The sequence below is a fragment of the Coregonus lavaretus genome (genome assembly GCF_964263955.1).
Source record: "Coregonus lavaretus genome assembly, chromosome: 20".
Classification (NCBI taxonomy): domain Eukaryota; kingdom Metazoa; phylum Chordata; class Actinopteri; order Salmoniformes; family Salmonidae; genus Coregonus; species Coregonus lavaretus.
Window position 1 is genome coordinate 32,800,481 of NC_140007.1, and position 17,249 is coordinate 32,817,729.

The 17,249-nt window shown below is 45.0% G+C and overlaps 1 protein-coding gene across 1 annotated transcript in view; it reads left to right on the plus strand.

The window, feature by feature from the left end:
• LOC311148369 (integrin alpha-5-like) overlaps nucleotides 1-17,249 on the plus strand; it is a gene marked incomplete at its 5' end in the record, with an annotated part of 59,521 nt that overhangs the window by 14,892 nt on the left and 27,380 nt on the right. Inside the window, 10 exons of the mRNA XM_084185319.1 lie at nucleotides 7,035-7,165; nucleotides 13,111-13,211; nucleotides 13,636-13,759; nucleotides 14,275-14,336; nucleotides 14,453-14,498; nucleotides 14,615-14,740; nucleotides 15,014-15,058; nucleotides 15,304-15,347; nucleotides 15,465-15,521; nucleotides 16,804-16,856. Of these exons, the coding sequence (XP_084041445.1) occupies nucleotides 7,035-7,165; nucleotides 13,111-13,211; nucleotides 13,636-13,759; nucleotides 14,275-14,336; nucleotides 14,453-14,498; nucleotides 14,615-14,740; nucleotides 15,014-15,058; nucleotides 15,304-15,347; nucleotides 15,465-15,521; nucleotides 16,804-16,856 (789 nt within the window). The remainder of the gene's footprint in view (nucleotides 1-7,034; nucleotides 7,166-13,110; nucleotides 13,212-13,635; nucleotides 13,760-14,274; nucleotides 14,337-14,452; nucleotides 14,499-14,614; nucleotides 14,741-15,013; nucleotides 15,059-15,303; nucleotides 15,348-15,464; nucleotides 15,522-16,803; nucleotides 16,857-17,249) is intronic.

The window sequence follows — 17,249 nt, forward strand, 5'->3', positions numbered from 1 at the left end:
TGTATGTCTTCCATTTCCTAATAATTGCTCCCACAGTTGATTTCTTCAAACCAAGCTGCTTACCTATTGCAGATTCAGTCTTCCCAGCCTGGTGCAGGTCTACAATTTTGTTTCTGGTGTCCTTTGACAGCTCTTTGGTCTTGGCCATAGTGGAGTTTGGAGTGTGACTGTTTGAGGTTGTGGACAGGTGTCTTTTATACTGATAACAAGTTCAAACAGGTGCCATTAATACAGGTAACGAGTGGAGGACAGAGGAGCCTCTTAAAGAAGAAGTTACAGGTCTGTGAGAGCCAGAAATCTTGCTTGTTTGTAGGTGACCAAATACTTATTTTCCACCATAATTTGCAAATAAATTCATTAAAAATGTGATTTTCTGGAGAAAAATAAAACTCTATTTGTCTGTCATAGTTGACGTGTACCTATGATGAAAATTACAGGCCTCTCTCATCTTTTTAAGTGGGAGAACTTGCACAATTGGTGGCTGACTAAATGCTTTCCCCCCCCACTGTATACTTGTTGTTGGGGTGGGATTTAAGTGGATGTGGGGATCCGTTAGCTTTTGACCACTTCTTTGGATTCCTCATAACTTACTCATTGTTAGAAAAAAACGTTTAGTCCAAATCGGATGTTAGGTACTATAATTATTGAATATTATATGAATCCTATAAATTAAAAGAGCCAATTTGGGTGCAATCTATTAGCTTAATTTCTCAGAGATCAAATTATATTTAAACAAAAGCAGAAATGCTAATCTTATTTCTTTCTAGCAACAGAAACTATTTCAGAACAATCTGAGATGGTGGGTGTCATTCCTCTTTCTTGTGCTTTTTGAGGTGCAACGACCCTAATACGAAACAGCAGTAGTTAGTGTGGCTCTCTGCACCTGGGCCAGCTCTGTTGATTTGCAGGCCTCCTGCTCCACTGCACAGGACTAATGTCCTTTGGGAGGACATTTTTTTGCGGTGACATTAAGATCCGGTTCTGGAGATGGGATAATGTTTATCAGATCAACATTGGTGGGTGTATAGTTTTTGTTCTAACTGCTGCTTTTGAAGTACAGTACTCAAGATGGGAGTGTGACAAACAATGTTTTAACCTGGATGCTGGGTAGTTTTGGTAAATTGTTAAGAAACCCTAATGAGGTTGGAACTCTTTCATAACTCTCAAAATAATACTTTCCAGTGCAGGTTCCTACCTCATTTACAGTCATTGGATACAGCCAACTGTAGCAGTTTACTGGTTGTATGAGTGAGCGTTCTGTACAGTGCTCTTTCTCATTCAGCACTAGCTGTCCCAGCAGGCCCTGGTACTCTCATCATCCCTCTGCCTGTCCCATAGGAGTAAGGAGGTCCTGGACAGCAGCACTACACACATGCTGTGTTTGTGTGCGCACACGTGCCTGTGTGTAGTGCTGAGTGGATGACCAGACAGAATAGTAGTTGGGAGTCAGACAGTCCGTTTCCCTGTTTGGCGATGGCTCTGATCAAACCGTAGGCCGTGTACTGACTGAAGGCCGTGTGTCTGACTGAAGGCCGTGTGTCTGACTGAAGGCCGTGTGTCTGACTGAAGGCCGTGTGTCTGACTGAAGGCCGTGTGTCTGACTGAAGGCCGTGTGTCTGACTGAAGGCCGTGTGTCTGACTGAAGGCCGTGTACTGACTGAAGGCCGTGTGTCTGACTGAAGGCCGTGTGTCTGACTGAAGGCCGTGTGTCTGACTGAAGGCCGTGTACTGACTGAAGGCCGTGTGTCTGACTGAAGGCCGTGTGTCTGACTGAAGGCCGTGTGTCTGACTGAAGGCCGTGTACTGACTGAAGGCCGTGTGTCTGACTGAAGGCCGTGTGTCTGACTGAAGGCCGTGTACTGACTGAAGGCCGTGTACTGACTGAAGGCCGTGTGTCTGACTGAAGGCTGTGTGTCATGGCTCCATGTGGTCCAAAATAAGCTGTTACATTACAGTACTATTCATTTACATTTTAGTAATTTAGCAGACGCTCTTATCCAGAGCGACTTACAGTTAGTGAGTGCATACATTTTATCTTTTCATACTGGGCCCCCGTGGGAATCAAACCCACAACCCTGGCGTTGCAAGCGCCATGCTCTACCAACTGAGCTACACAGGGCCATTCAACTGGCATTCCCCTCCACAGTGGAATAGTGAGTCTGAAATAGCTCCAGTAATTCAGTCCAGTAATAATGTGACAATGCCATACTGCCATACGAGCTCCCAAGTGGCGTAGCGGTCTAAGGCACTGCATCTCAGTGCTAGAGGCGCCACTACAGACCCTGGTTTGATTCCAGGCTGTATCACAATCCGGCCATGATTGGGAGTCCCATAGGACGGCGCACAATTGGCCCAGCGTCGTCCGGGGTAGGCCGTCATTGTAAATAAGAATTTGTTCTTAACTGACTTGCCTAGTTAAATAAAGGTTAAAAATAAAAAAATACTTGGTGTGCTTGTGATGGTCCCATTTGACAGTTTGTTGGCGTTGCTGACTGAAGACCCTCCTCTTGTACAGTCATGCATTTTCTTTAGTGTATTGGCGTCAGTTCGCCGAAGCAGTGTGTCAGTCGGTTCCTCGAAGCGGGAGAGAGAGACCGTTGCTGCTGTAACTGTTTACTCGTTGTGTTTGGGCCCAGGCCAGATCTCAATATCGGTAGGGAGGGAGGTCAAGAGCGCCACGGGCTCAGTTTGGGTCACTACACTTGCGCTAATTCAGTTTCCCCTTATGTGAGGAGATTATTTAGAAGAGTAAACTCTGAAGAGTTAGTTGAGTGACTTCATTTTGGTTGGGATTTTGTTCAGGCGGTCCCATCCCTAGCTGAGGTTTCGACTAACATTTTTGAAGGCTCCTTTACTTATTATTTTTAACTCTTTGTGGAGCAGTGGTCCTCAACTCTTCTTTTGGCAGTTTTCTGGACTTAATTCCAGGTGATTCCTGCCTTCTTAATTTAAAGGCTCCAGTCCTGCTGCCCTTTTTCCAGTCTTTCCCTCATATGTAGAAAGTTCCCTGGGCATCTGGGCATCTCCCCCTCAGGAGACTGAAAAGATTAGGCATGGGTCCTCAGATCCTCAAAAAGTTATACAGCTGCACCATCGAGAGCATCCTGACTGGTTGCATCACTGCCTGGTATGGCAACTGTTCGGCCTCCGACCGCAAGGCACTACAGAGGGTAGTGCGTGCGGCCCAGTACATCACTGGGGCCAAGCTTCCTGCCATACTGGACCTTTATACCAGGCGGTGTCAGAGGAAGGCCCTAAAAATTGTCAAAGACTCCGGCCACCCTAGTCATAGACACTTCTCTCTGCTACCGCATGGCAAGCGGTACCGGAGCGCCAAGTCTAGGTCCAAAAGGCTTCTTAACAGCTTCTACCCCCAAGCCATAAGACTCCTGAACAGCTAATCAAATGGCTACCGGACTATTTGCTCTTTAATTATTTGTTATTTTTTAGTTATCTATTTTTTACATAACACTTATTTTTCTTAAAACTGCATTGTTGGTTAAGGGCTTGTAAGTAAGCATTTCACTGTAAGGTCTACACCTGTTGTATTCAGCGCATGTGACAAATAAAATTTGATTTGATTTGTCTGTGCCATACCATTCCCATTGCACCCAGGGTTTACCTCTGCAGATGGTGACTGCAGCCGCCTGTCCCGCCGCTGGTAGGCCAACAAAATGTGATTGTGATTTCTTGCTATTTAGTCAAAGCTGCATCCGTTTTTTCCCTGGCTGGCTTAAAGCAATTATAATAGTGTTCAAGTGACATAAGCTTTGCAGCTGGGAGGAAGACCATTAGTGTGGAATGGGTAAAAAGCTGTGTTTGGGTGAGAAGGGGGCGAGAGGAATTTGGCTTCTGACTGCCTCTCTCTCTAACGTCATCATAAACTCTATTGGGTTAAGCCTGGGAAGATCAGTGGTAGATCAGCAGTTTCCACCATTATACATTCCCCCTTCATTTTTCAAAACCCATATAAATAGTGGTTGCAACCAGCAGACTTATTGCCTGGCTTATATATTGCTGATTGCAGAAGCCTCAAATTAGACAACCCTCACCAGCAACAGTCATTTATACTGAGGAGTCTGTGTTTATGCACTCGACACTAGCAGCCTAGTTTAATTAACGCTGAAACCATCAGACTGGGGTTGGTTGGGATTGTTAGTGGGCTGCCGTTTGGGGAGGTGGGTCTCGCTTTGGGAGACGCAGGAAAGCCGCTAACGTTTTTCTTCCACCCACACTCCCATTCCCAGCAGGAGATTGCTCAAAGTCTCTGTACTAAACTTTATGCTGTTCTTTTTATTGCAACATGAAAATATGATGCCAAAATGAACACTATGTTGAAATGATGTCGTAATGAAAAGTACCCTTCCTATGATTGCACCAGTGCAGGACTGTGGGTTTCTTGGCTTTGGTTTAGGTGACCCTAAACCAAACCTCTACCAGCATGTTTCTGAAGTATTGTGGCTGTCACCTCGACGCAGGCTATGACTACATCAGAGTGGTGTTGAATCTAATGGCCAGTCTAGAACCACAGTGACCTCATTGTTGACTGTGGTCGCGTTCCCCTGCTCAGATGCTGCATGCATCAGCCAATGGCTGTGTGCCACGTCATCGACTGTGTCATCGACTGACAAATTGCTGTAACATATGTGGTTAGCTGATACGTAAGATACCTATCCAGGCGTTGTAAGATTTGGCATGCATCCGCATCGCCTGGGCAGAGGAACGCGTCCTGTGACTTCACTGGTGAAAGTGGCCTATGTCGACCTACTAGTCAAACGTTTGGACACACCTACTCATTCCAGGGTTTTTCTTTATTTTTACTATTTTCTACATTGTAGAATAATTGTGAAAACATCAAAACTATGAAATATCACATATGGAATCATGTAGTAACCAAAAGTGTTAAACAAATCAAAATATATTTTATATTTTATATTCTTCAAAGTAGCCACCCTTTGCCTTGATGACAGCTTTGCACATTCTTGGCATTCTCTCAACCAGCTTCAAGAGGTAGTCACCTGGAATGCATTTCAATTAACAGGTGTGCCTTGTTAAAAGTTAATTTGTGGAATTTCTTTCCTTCTTAATGTGTTTGAGCCTATCAGTTGTGTTGTGACAAGGTAGGGTTGGCATACAGAAAATAGCCCTATTTGGTAAAAGACCAAGTCCATATTATGGCAAGAACAGCTCAAATAAGCAAAGAGAAACGATGGTCCATCATTATTTTAAGATATGGTCAGTCAATCCGGAAAATTTCAAGAACTTTGAGTGCAGTCGCAAAAAAGTGCAGTCGCAAAAACCATCAAGTGCTATGATGAAACTGGCTCTCATGAGGACCGACACAGGAAAGGAAGACCCAGAGTTACCTCTGCTGCAGAGGATAAGTGTATTAGAGTTACCAGCCTCAGAAACTGCAGACCAAATAAATGCTTCACAGAGTTCAAGTAACAGACACATCTCAACATCAACTGTTCAGAGGAGACAGCGTGAATCAGGCCTTCATGGTCGAATTGCTGCAAAGAAACCACTACTAAAGGACACCAATAATAAGAAGAGGCTTGCTTGGGCCAAGAAACACGAGCAATGGACATTAGACCGGTGGAAATCTGTCCTTTGATCTGATGAGTCCAAATTTGAGATTTTTGGTTCCAACCGCTGTGTCTTTGTGAGACGCAGAGTAGGTGAACGGATGATCTCCGCATGTGTGGTTCCCACTGTGAAGCATGGAGGAGGAGGTGTGATGGTGTGGGGGTGCTTTGCTGGTGACAACTACTTCTCTATGCTCCAATAGTCTCTTATACCAAACCTTATTTCTATCTAGAAAGCCAATGTCCCATCTATAAGTCCTAACTAAGATGGGAACGTGACGTGGCTGGCTCTACAAAAGCAGTGCAGTCTGACAAGGATGAAAGTATGGTTTCACCAAGTCTGGTTTCTGAATTTGGGGTGGATCCTCTTGAGTCTGGACTGGACACTGTTGAGTAGTTGTCCCCTGAGGGAAGATATTTAAATTTAGCGTTAAAGTAAACAACCACGCATCATTGGGTGACTGACCTGGAGCAGGAAAGGGTGTTCTCTTCCTGTGTTTTAGGAAGACCCCTCAGGCTCTACTCTACTCTACCCTCTTCTCTTCTCCTCTGTTTTCTGCCCACTTCACTGTCCAGCACCATGCCAGTGATGATGACGATTGGAGCCGCAATGAGGTAATGGCTACACTGTGCTGGTTCAGCCAGACTGTCTACTGGAAACAATGTCTGTCAGTTTAGCCATGGCCCTGTCCTGGTTCAGTGGTTCATCTAAAATCTCATTACCTGGCTGTTTTCGGTGTCCTCCCTCATTGAATATTATGTCCTAGTGACTTTTAACCTGGTCAGCTGGTCCTCAGACTCACCTGTAAGACCACTTGTTGCTGGTAGATCTGGTGAAGGGGTTCCCATGTTTACCACAGGGTTACAGCAGCTAGATGTCTGTACCAGTCCTGGATTTGCATTTAGTCTACTGCAGGGTTAAATGGGTTAGCTAGATGTCTGCCTACAGGGACAGGCAAACAACAGTGACCCCACTTAGACCGTCTGCTTTCTTGTTTTCCAATCGAATTTGCCCCACAGGGATCTCGTGTGTGTGTGTGTGTGTGTGTGTGTGTGTGACCGAGAGAGGGAGAGAATGTAACGTGCACACATTACAGCAACAATTGCACATGGTTACAATGTTATGTAACATAGGACTGTACTAGAACCTGTCAGAATGTTGGAAGTAGGGGTATAGCTTTGTGAGCAGTAAAACGTATATACCGGCTCTGCATCATGCTAAAACTGTTGAATAGAAGGTCTGGAATACATTTTTGATACCAGACCAAGAGCAGATCTTAACCAACTATCACGACAAAAAATAATACCAATCTAGCATTAGCAAACACATTCAGCGGCTCTAAGTTGCCATACCTCCACTGTTATGTTGCTGGGGGAGGTAGCATGTTAGGTAGAGGTGACATAATGACATTTGAATGACTACATGTTTCTTCTCTCGTCTTACAGCATCAGTGTGGTGATTGGCGCTCCCAAGGCCAATACCAGCCAGCTCAACATCACAGAGGGCGGGTCCGTGTACTACTGCCCATGGAGTCTCAGCCAATCTGAGTGCCACAACATTGAATTTGACAATCAAGGTAAGACCCAATGTGACCTCATTGCTTTAGGTCTTGATCACGCCTTCTTGCTCTAGCAGTCTGAACATGTTATGAATTACATTGACTTATCCACTCACAAATGGTTGAAGCACTAACGTTATAGTTTGAGTCAAACATCACAGCAGAATGCCAGCTGTCCTTTTCACCCGCTGTCCCTGCTCTCAGCTTCCTGTAACATAAACCTCTCATCCACTCCTCTCTTTTTATTGTCTTGAATGGTGACTGGAGCTTGAGAACTGGAGATTTTAGAGGATGTTTTAAGCACTTTTTAAAGCCACTGCTCCATGGCCTCCAAGCTACTGTGGCCGGCAGGTGATCATGTGGCACTGTTCTACTTCACTGATCCTTTGTTTGACATGTTGGTTCCTGGAAACTAGATGCACACACACAAACCCACACACTACATATGCACACACACACACAATACACACACGCATACCGACAACACAAACACACACACATACACATGCGCGCACACATACTTTTACGCTCATCATATGCTGCTGCTACTCTGCTGTTCTTTATTTTACTCTTATTATTATCTATCCTGATGCCTAGTCACTTTACCATGCCTTCATGTACATACAGTGCATTCTAAATTATTCAGACTCCTTGACTTTTTTCACATTTTGTTACATTACAGCCTTATTTTAACATTGATTCTGTTTTTTTCCCCCTCAACAATCTACATACAATACCCCATAATGACAAAGCAAAAACAGGTTTTTAGAACGTTTTGCATATTTATAAAAAATTAAAAACGGAAATATCACATTTACATAAGTATTCAGACCCTTTACTCAGTACTTTGTTGAAGCACCTTTGGCAGCGATTACAGCCTTGATTCTTCTTGGTATTACGCTACAATCTTGGCACACCTGTATTTGGGGAGTTTCTCTCATTCTTCTCTGCAGATCCTCTCAAGTTCTGTCAGGTTGGATGGGAAGCGTTGCTGCACAGCTATTTTCAGTTCTCTCCAGAGATGTTCGATCAGGTTCAAGTCCGTGCTCTGGCTGGGCCACTCAAGGACATTCAGAAACTTGTCCCGAAGCCACTCCTGCGTTGTCTTGGCTGTGTGCTTAGAGTCGTTGTCTTGTTGGAAGGTAAACCTTCACCCCAGTCTGAGGTCCTGAGCGCTCTGGAGCAGGTTTTCATCAAGGATCTCTCTGTACTTTGCTCCAATCATCTTTCCCTCGATCCTGACTAGTCTCCCAGTCCCTGCCGCTGAAAAACATCCCCACAGCATGATGCTGCCACCACCATGCTTCACCGTAGGGATGGTGCCAGGTTTCCTCCAGACGTGATGCTTGGCATTCAGGCCAAAGAGTTCATTCTTGGTTTCATCAGACCAGAGAATCTTGTTTCTCATGGTCTGAGAGTCTTTAGGAGCCTTTTGGCAAACTCCAAGTGGGCTGTCATGTGCCTTTTACTGAGGAGTGGCTTCCATCTGGCCACTCTACCATAAAAGCCTGATTGGTGGAGTGCTGCAGAGATGGTTGTCCTTCTGGAAGGTTCCCCCATCTCCACAGAGGAACTCTGGAGCTCAGTCAGAGTGACCATCGGGTTCTTGGTCACCTCCCTTACCAAGGCCCTTCTCCCCCGATTGCTCAGATTGGCCGGGCGGCCAGCTCTAGGAAGAATCTTGGTGGTTCCAAACTTCTTCCATTTAAGAATGATGGAGGCCACTGTGTTCTTGGGGACCTTCAATGCTGCAGACATTTTTTTGTACCCATCCCCAGATCTGTGCCTCGACACAATCCTGTCTCGGAGCTCTACGGACAATTCCTTCGACCTCATGTCTTGTTTTTTTCTCTGACATGCACTGTCAAATGTGAAACCTTATATAGACAGGTGTGTGCCTTTCCAACAATCATGTCCAATCAATTGAATTTACCACTGGTGGACACCAATCAAGTTGTAGAAACATCTCAAGGATGATCAATGGAAACAGGATGCACCTGAGCTCAATTTCGAGTCTCAGAGCAAAGGGTCTGAATGCTTATGTAAATGTGTTTCAGTTTTTTATTTCTAAAAACCAGTTTTCGCTTTGTCATTATGGGATATTGTGTGTAGATTGATGAGGAATAACATTAATTTAATCCATTTTAGAATAAGGCTGTAACGTAGCAAAATGTGGAAAAAAATCAAAGGGTCTGAATACTTTCTGAAGGCACTGTATCCACCTCAAATACCTCATACCTCTGCACATTGATCTGGTACTGGTACTCCCCATATATAGCTCCATTCTTGTGTATTTTATTCCTCTTGTGTTACTATGTTTATTTTTTATAATATATATATCATTGGGAAGGGCTCGTAAGCAACCATTTCACGGTTAAGTCTACGCCCGTTGTATTCGGCAAATGTGACAATTGTTTTTATTTCATTTGATCCCTTTGAGCATGTCATTAGTGTCTTTCTTTTCGGGACAAAAGGAATAATGGGAATGTTTTAGACAATGGTATCTTCCCTTTAGGCTAGATACAGTATGTGTTCTGTCTCAGCCCCTGGGCATATAGGCAGAGCAAATAAACAGTTGAAACAAAAGAAAAGGCCACTACATACAATGACAATAAATACAATGTTATATTTGTTCTCACCAAAGAGCTTCATTTGAATCTGAATGTAAAAGGTAGACCTACAGTAAACGGTCCGGGTTTATGGCTCAATTATTGTGAGCTCTTCAGAGAAGTGGAGCAGTGTTCCAGTGTCTGGACAGCTGAAGGACCCATCGACATTTACAGGAATGAGGAAAGAGTAAGTTAAGGAGTGACAGAATTGTAGGAGAGAAGAATCTGCTGTGTATTGCGTAAATTAGATTGTTCTCTTCCTCTGGCGCGCACACACACAAAGACAGTGGTATGTGTGTGTGTGCTCCCTATTGAGTGCAGCGGGGGACTGTTGGCTTGTTTCCTGGGAAATCAAAGAGAACAGTGCTGAGAGCCAGGGCTGATTTGCTGGCCATAAGGCACATTAGTGGAGAAATATTCCACTGGAGCAGATTTCTGCTTTCACAAGCCCCGTTTAACAGCAGATGGCCAGGAATCCAACTGCTGGTTGCTGATTTCTTCAGTTTTTGTGCCCTTTTCTCTTAGAACAGATTAGAACATGTGTTGCACATCCTTGGATGCTGGCTGAGGGCCATGATTGTCACAGCGATGTAATGTGCAGCAAGCAGCAGGGCGTTGGGGTGAAGGATAGTCCCTTGGGGTTTTGGACAGTGTGTCCTTCATTTTACTTAATGGGCTTTGAAGGCGCACATTTGATTTGTGAGGAAGAGCCAATTCCGCCATCTGGGCAGGCATACAAGAACATAGCACCTCTGTCTGTATGACAAAGGAAATATGTTTTCCTTATTTGGTTATGACATGGCTAGAGCTCAGCTAACTGTGGTAGATATTATACCGGTAATGTATTAGTATTGACCCTTTATATGAGAGGTGTGTCTGTTTTTGTGACATTATTCAGGGATCCCCTGAGTGTGGGTGAGGTCTTCCCTGAGCCTGACCAAGAGGCCTCCCCCTCCACTTCCCCTGCCAATGCGATAAGAAGAGACAGCCCAGGGATCTGAGGGAGGGAGAGAGGGACAGGGGGAAATCAGAGCCCTGTCTCCATCTCTGAACAATCTTCCCCTACCACCAGTAACTCCCCCAGGGCCAGCTAATGTGATGAGTGAATTTGGCCATTTGACTCTGACCGCACTCTAACCCAGGATACTCCTCTAATGGGTCTCCTCTCGCAAAGTTCAAAGGGGAGAGTCTGTGGACACACTCCAGACCCCACCCCACCCCTCTGCTGTCCTGTCCCAGGAGAGAGAGGGGTAGATGGGCTCTAGTCACATCAACACTCCTACCAAAGTCTACCCAAGTTCACTGAAAGGACGTTACATGACATGTTATTGCCACAAGCGTCTGCTGGGTTTTTCTCTCTCTTGTTTGTATCAAAGCCTTGTTTGTCTGGCTTGTACTGCCTCTTAACCTACTGATCTTTTCATCTTTCCATCCGTCACACTGTATGAACGCCAATGTAGCGTCTCTGACATGGACAATAAGAGCAGTGACAGACACGGAGCTCAGAGCACAGCAGCTCAGTGAGAAGTGAAGTTAGAGAACACCCCAAAGTCAGTTCTGTATGGAGTTAAGACTCTGATAGTCTTGGGCTCTGAACATAGCGATTATGTCATTGACATAACTGTAGAGATGTCATTTTCTGTTTTACCATGACCAGGTGGTCGAGAAGAATCTGTCTACTATAGTTCTGAAACGTGAATAATAGATGGCTTTCCCTGCTGATACTCATGGTTTCCGGGGTAGTGTGTCCCAAATACACAGTCCTGTTTGGCTTGCATGTCACCTCAGTGTCACCCCCTCACTTTATCAAAACAAATGCCCCTGAGTTATGAAAATAGGAGGAAAGCATACTTTAGGGAGAGGGACTGGGAAGTATGTAGTGCAGATTATTGCAGTGCAGTTAAAGAAACAAGCCTCTTAGATATTTTTAATGTGTTAGGCATGTTATTTGTGGTATTGCTAAAGCGTGTCTTTCCCCACACGATGGAGGTGCACACATGTATTACGGTAGGGAACAGGGGTGCTGTGAGCCCATGAGTAATGCTGGAGGGGAAGCCTGGTGATGGGGATACGGTAAATCTACTGTGATGTTATTAAAGGACCCTAATCCCCACTGCTTTCCTTCCAGGCCAGGGGGAGGCCAGGGGGAGACCAGGGGGAGACCAGGGGGAGGCCAGGGGGAGACCAGGGGGAGGCCAGGGGGAGAACAAACCCCCTGAGAGAAGGATGAAGAGAAGGGGAAGAAAAAGGGACAGAGAGAACGAGAGAGTGATGGACAAAGGGATGAAGAGAAAGGGGAGGTGGAGAGGGAATGCATGCGAGAGAGATGCATGCCTGAGAGGTTGCTAGGAAGAAACAGAGCCAGAGCGTTTGTTTTCCTTGGACACAGTCCCCCTCCTCTTCCTTCCTTCCTTCCTTCCTTCCTTCCTTCCTTCCTTCCTTCCTTCCTTCCTTCCTTCCTTCCTTCCTTCCTTCCTTCCTTCCTTCCTTCCTTCCTTCCTTCCACCAAGACACAGAGAAGAGCAGGCCCTCACCCAGAGCTCAGGGCTGGCGTGGAGGAGGCGGCTGACACACAGCCTGCTTTCTTCACATCCACAGGTCACAACCTCTGGCTCACACCAACAGGCCCCCTTCCCCGACAGATAGATACGGCTCTGTTGCAACACTTGTGGTTTAGCTATCAAGAATGCTGGGTACAAGTTCCACTGGATACGTCTTGTTGTCCGAATTCCAAGCGTTTAGAATACTTGTTAAAGGATGTTTCACGGTATGTGAACTGTATAAACCGATCTGTTTGGATTTCGTTTCTCACCACGCCAACACAGATGTTGCATCAGTCTTGCCAATAAAACGTCCTGTTTGAACCTGTTTGAACCTGACTCCTCAGGCCATCTGTCTTGTCACTTGCTCCTGTCCTGTCACAGAGGCTGCGTCTCTGGTCAAGAGTAGTGCGCTATATAGGGAATATGGTGCCATTTCGGTCTCAGACAGACAGCGATGGAGTAGAACTCTGGGTTACAGGCCAGGTGGCCAAACAGAGCCAGGGTCAGTGTGGTCACCCAGGGCCAGAGAACTCAGGTTGACATCTGAACAGTGAGGACCAGAGCCATAATGAGGGATATAAGGCTCTGTTGAGCACCAAATACCTTCTAGTTTTCCTAGATGTTTCTCTCTGGAAGGTTCTTCATGAGAAACTTGATGTGTGTTTGTGTTTAATGATGCAGTATGTAAGTCCTGTAGTAACAGATGTTTGGATGACGTTGTCTGGAGCCTCCAGGAGAAGAACTACAATGATTAATTAGGGGCTTTTTTCAGTCATCACTCAGTTTAGTTGTTGTTTTGTCTTCTTCCCAGGGGACCGCAAAGTCACTCTCAATGACATAGACTACCAGGCTGAAGTCAAGTCCCACCAGTGGTTCGGCGCCACCGTCCGTTCCCACGGAGACACCATTCTGGTAAGACGACACTCAGAGACTGAGACGGAGTGGAGAAAGTCAGTTTCCTTTCAACTTTGGTCTCTATAGCTCAGAGTCCCTCAACTGTTATGATGTCTGTCTTTCATGTCAAGGGGTTGTATATGTTCATTGTTCAAAGTTTGTCTTAAAGGTCTTTGTCTATCGGTTTGTTGTGACTCTATTCCAATTTTCACCTCCACTGTGTCTCTCAGAGGAGAAGTGTTTTGTGCTCCTGTGACACTGAAGTTTAGACGCCTGTAGTTTTTTTTTCTGATTGTGAGGGACATGACCTGGATTTGGTTACGTTGTTACTTTGCTTCAGATGTAACATTAACCTCTCTCTGGGTCTCCATCGAGTTAAACAGGGTGTTGTTGTAACTGAAAAAACAACTCCCACCTCTACCCCCTCCCACCCCTTCTATAGGCCTGCGCCCCCCTCTACTCCTGGAGAACCAAAAAAGACATGCCCCAGTCAGATGCCACAGGAACCTGCTACCTCTCTGTCAAGAACTTCACCAAGTTTGTGGAATATGCTCCCTGTCGCACAGGTAATCCTTTTTTGTTTTTCACAAAGACATCTTTCTAATGCTCTTCTCTGCCGACCGACTACCCCACTACCCCACACTACAGGTGACTCCTGTGGCCTACCTCTGACTCAGCAGCTGTCCACACAGCAGGCTATTATACAGGGGTTAAGTGCTGTGCCTGAAGGCCACAACAGAAGGCATGTATATAGTCTCAAGTACCCCTACTGAGTAACCACTTCCAGAGACATCACACACTAGCTGTGGAGAAAGAATGTACCTTCATCAGATGCAGTCAATCATGTTAGCCCGTATTGACCAAGTGTATCCCTATTGCTGGTAATGACTGGCTGGCTTGGTTCTGTTCACAATACCCAGTTGAGCCATCACGTCAAGGTTCAAAAATATTTCTAAAATATCTGCATTCTAAAGTATTGGTTTAATGTGAGGAAATTTATGGATCTTTAAAAATGCTTTTTGAAATCGGAAACATTCCTGTCTAAAACTGATTTATGAACCTCTACCTCTGTTTATTTCAGAATTCATTAACGAGGGTGGTCAGGGCTACTGTCAGGGGGGATTCAGTGCTGATTTCACCAAGGTAAGACTCCTAAACACTTCTTCTCAGTTCAGTACCAGAGCTTTATCAAATACTATGGATTGCAAACACACATGATCTCTCTCATGATTCTGACTTACTCTCGCTGTTGCTCTCAGGATGGGAAAGTGGTACTTGGAGGACCAGGCAGCTTCTTCTGGCAAGGTACAGGGTTTGACAACCCCCCCCTGGACCACAACCAAATAAGTTGTAGCAGTATTCTGAAGTTAATTGTGTGAAACCTGAGGGAAACTTTCCATTCACTTCCTGCTTCTCCTCAGGTCAGGTGATCTCAGCAGCCAAAGAGGAGATAATCAAGGCTTACTACCCAGGGTACTTCATGCAGTCTGTGGAGGGACAGACCCAGACCAGACAGGCTCAGATCAAATATGACGACAGCTACCACGGTACAACTTTCCTTTCTCGTAATTCTATCACTCTCCTGATCCCCTTGCTTTTTACAAATGCTGGTTTCCTGTGTAGGCTACTTGAGCCTGAGAGCTATGATTTGGAAACGTCACCACAATCCCTCTGACCTCTGATAAAAGGTGGATAGATGCAGAATTGTTCAAAGTACATGCCTTTATCCATAGATTACGCTTTAAGAGTAATGGAGGTCTATGGGTTCTGAATGCTTGATATCATATGACTAATGTTTGCTCTCTCTTGCGGCCTTGCAGGTTACTCTGTTGCGGTTGGGGAATTCAGTGGAGATGACGTGGAAGGTAAAGACATCTGTACCACAGACTTCCACAGGCCTGGCTGCACGTCAGACAGCCATTAAAGGGTTCAGAATGTTTACTATACCTGAAGTGAACTCAAACTGAACTCACCTACACGATTCTGTCCTGCTACTAAGCTTGAAAGACTGCGATCGCTGGAGTTCCAGACGGCTATGACCTTTGTGATATTTCCCCTCCTAAATCTTCCCTTTTTTTCTCTGTTTTCCCCCTGTCTGTGCACCTCTCAGATGTTGTGGCTGGGGTCCCAAAAGGGGTCATGCTCTATGGTTTGGTAAGAAAACCTCATCACCGTATAGTGTATATCGTAACACAGGCCTAATACACTATACATATGTTGGACCTCAGGGATTTTGACCATATGTTCTCTGTGTGTGTCTGCTCTCTGCAGGTGTCTATTTTAAATGCCACTGATCTGAAGTCCATGCTCAACTACACTGGCGAACAGGTGAGCCAAAAACCTAATCTCAAACTCGAAACGTTTTTTTCAGACAGACTCTGCGGTTCCATAACTAGCTGTTTCTGTTTCTCGTGGCAACTCTTAATTTCCTCAGTCAGGAACACTGATGATATAAGTATAATCATTTCCTTTACAAGTTTCTGTTAACTGGGTTTCAAGCCATCTGTGGTTTGCTGTAAAGCATAATTATTGAAGTTAAAGTGCAGAAGCAATTTTCTCCAAATGAGCAGCATGATTCTTTCTGCAAATGGAATGGAAATAGCGTGAGCCCCTTTTAATGGTGCTGATTGGTTCAGCTGAATAAATAAAATCATAAGTGTATTTGCTTACCCTGGGAGTCTGGGAATTAAGCTGTTTCTGTGTCTTTGCTACTTCAGATAAAAATTTGTTATACAGACATGACAAAAAAGACTAACATGGTGACCAGACCACGCATGCGCAAGCGTCTGTGTGCGCATATTGATTTTGTCCACCCACACCAGACGCGATCAGGACACGCAGGTTGAAAATATCAAAACAGACTCTGAACCAACTATATTAACTTCGGGACAGGTCGAAAACCATTACACATGTATGGCAATTTAGCTAGCTAGCTTGCTGTTGCTAGCTAATTTGTCCTGGGATATAAACATTGGGTCGTTATTTTACCTGAAATGCACAAGGTCCTCTACTCCAACAATTAATCCACAGCTAAAAGGGTAAACCGAGTGAGTTTCTAGGTCTCTCCTCCTTCAGGCTTCTTCTTCTTCTTTGGACTTGATATGTCGGTTGGCAACCAATTTTAAGCGCATTACCACCACCAACTGGTCTGGAGTGTGGACTTCCGTTCATCCTTCGATCACCCACGTGGGTATATGCTCCTAAAAACCAATGAGGAGATGGGAGAGGCGGGACTTGCAGTGCGTTAAGCGTCACAAATAGAACCAAGTTCTATTTTAACGCCTGGCTACGCAGACGCTCGTTGAAGCGCATGAGCAGTGTGGGTGCAATGATTGAATAACATGTATGTGTACATTTATTTTGCATCGCGGGTGGTCTGGTCAGCCTGTAACAAAAACAGCTTAAAGTTAGACCAAGCAAGCACCATCACTTTTCATTGACCATCTCGTCTCTTCTATAGGATCTCTCTTAATTCAAGTAGATTCACTGTCATTAATGTTAAAGTCCCTTTGCTTAAAAGCAGCTTTTCTATTTTGAGCCTTTTTGAACTCAGATAGATAGTGATGTTCTAGAAATGTGACATGATGCACTCTGCTGATGTTTTTCTCAGATGGGCTCCTATTTTGGGTATACTGTGGCCACTGCCGACATCAATAACGACGGGTGAGTTCTCTAAGAGTCGAAAACATTCTAATGAAACATTCTCATACAGTATGTTCTCACCCATGAGCTGGGTGGTGGCAAGATTGAATTTATCCAACAATGTTATGGGACATTTGTGACCACAAATGTTATGGGAAAACTCAGTCAACATCAATAATGAAGGGTGAGTAGGAGTCAGTTCTCACACAGCTAACATAGTGGCGTTCTCACCCTTTTTAATGACATGGGTGGTGGCGAAAGTGGTTTTCTGACCAATGACTACTTTTGTGGGAAATCTCTGTCTTTTGTGTCTGTACTAGGGTTGAGAAATTGTTTTGAAAGAATCCAGAAATTCCCAGATTTCTCGAAAACCTGGGAATTTTAGGAGAGCTTCTTGAATTTGCCACATTAGTC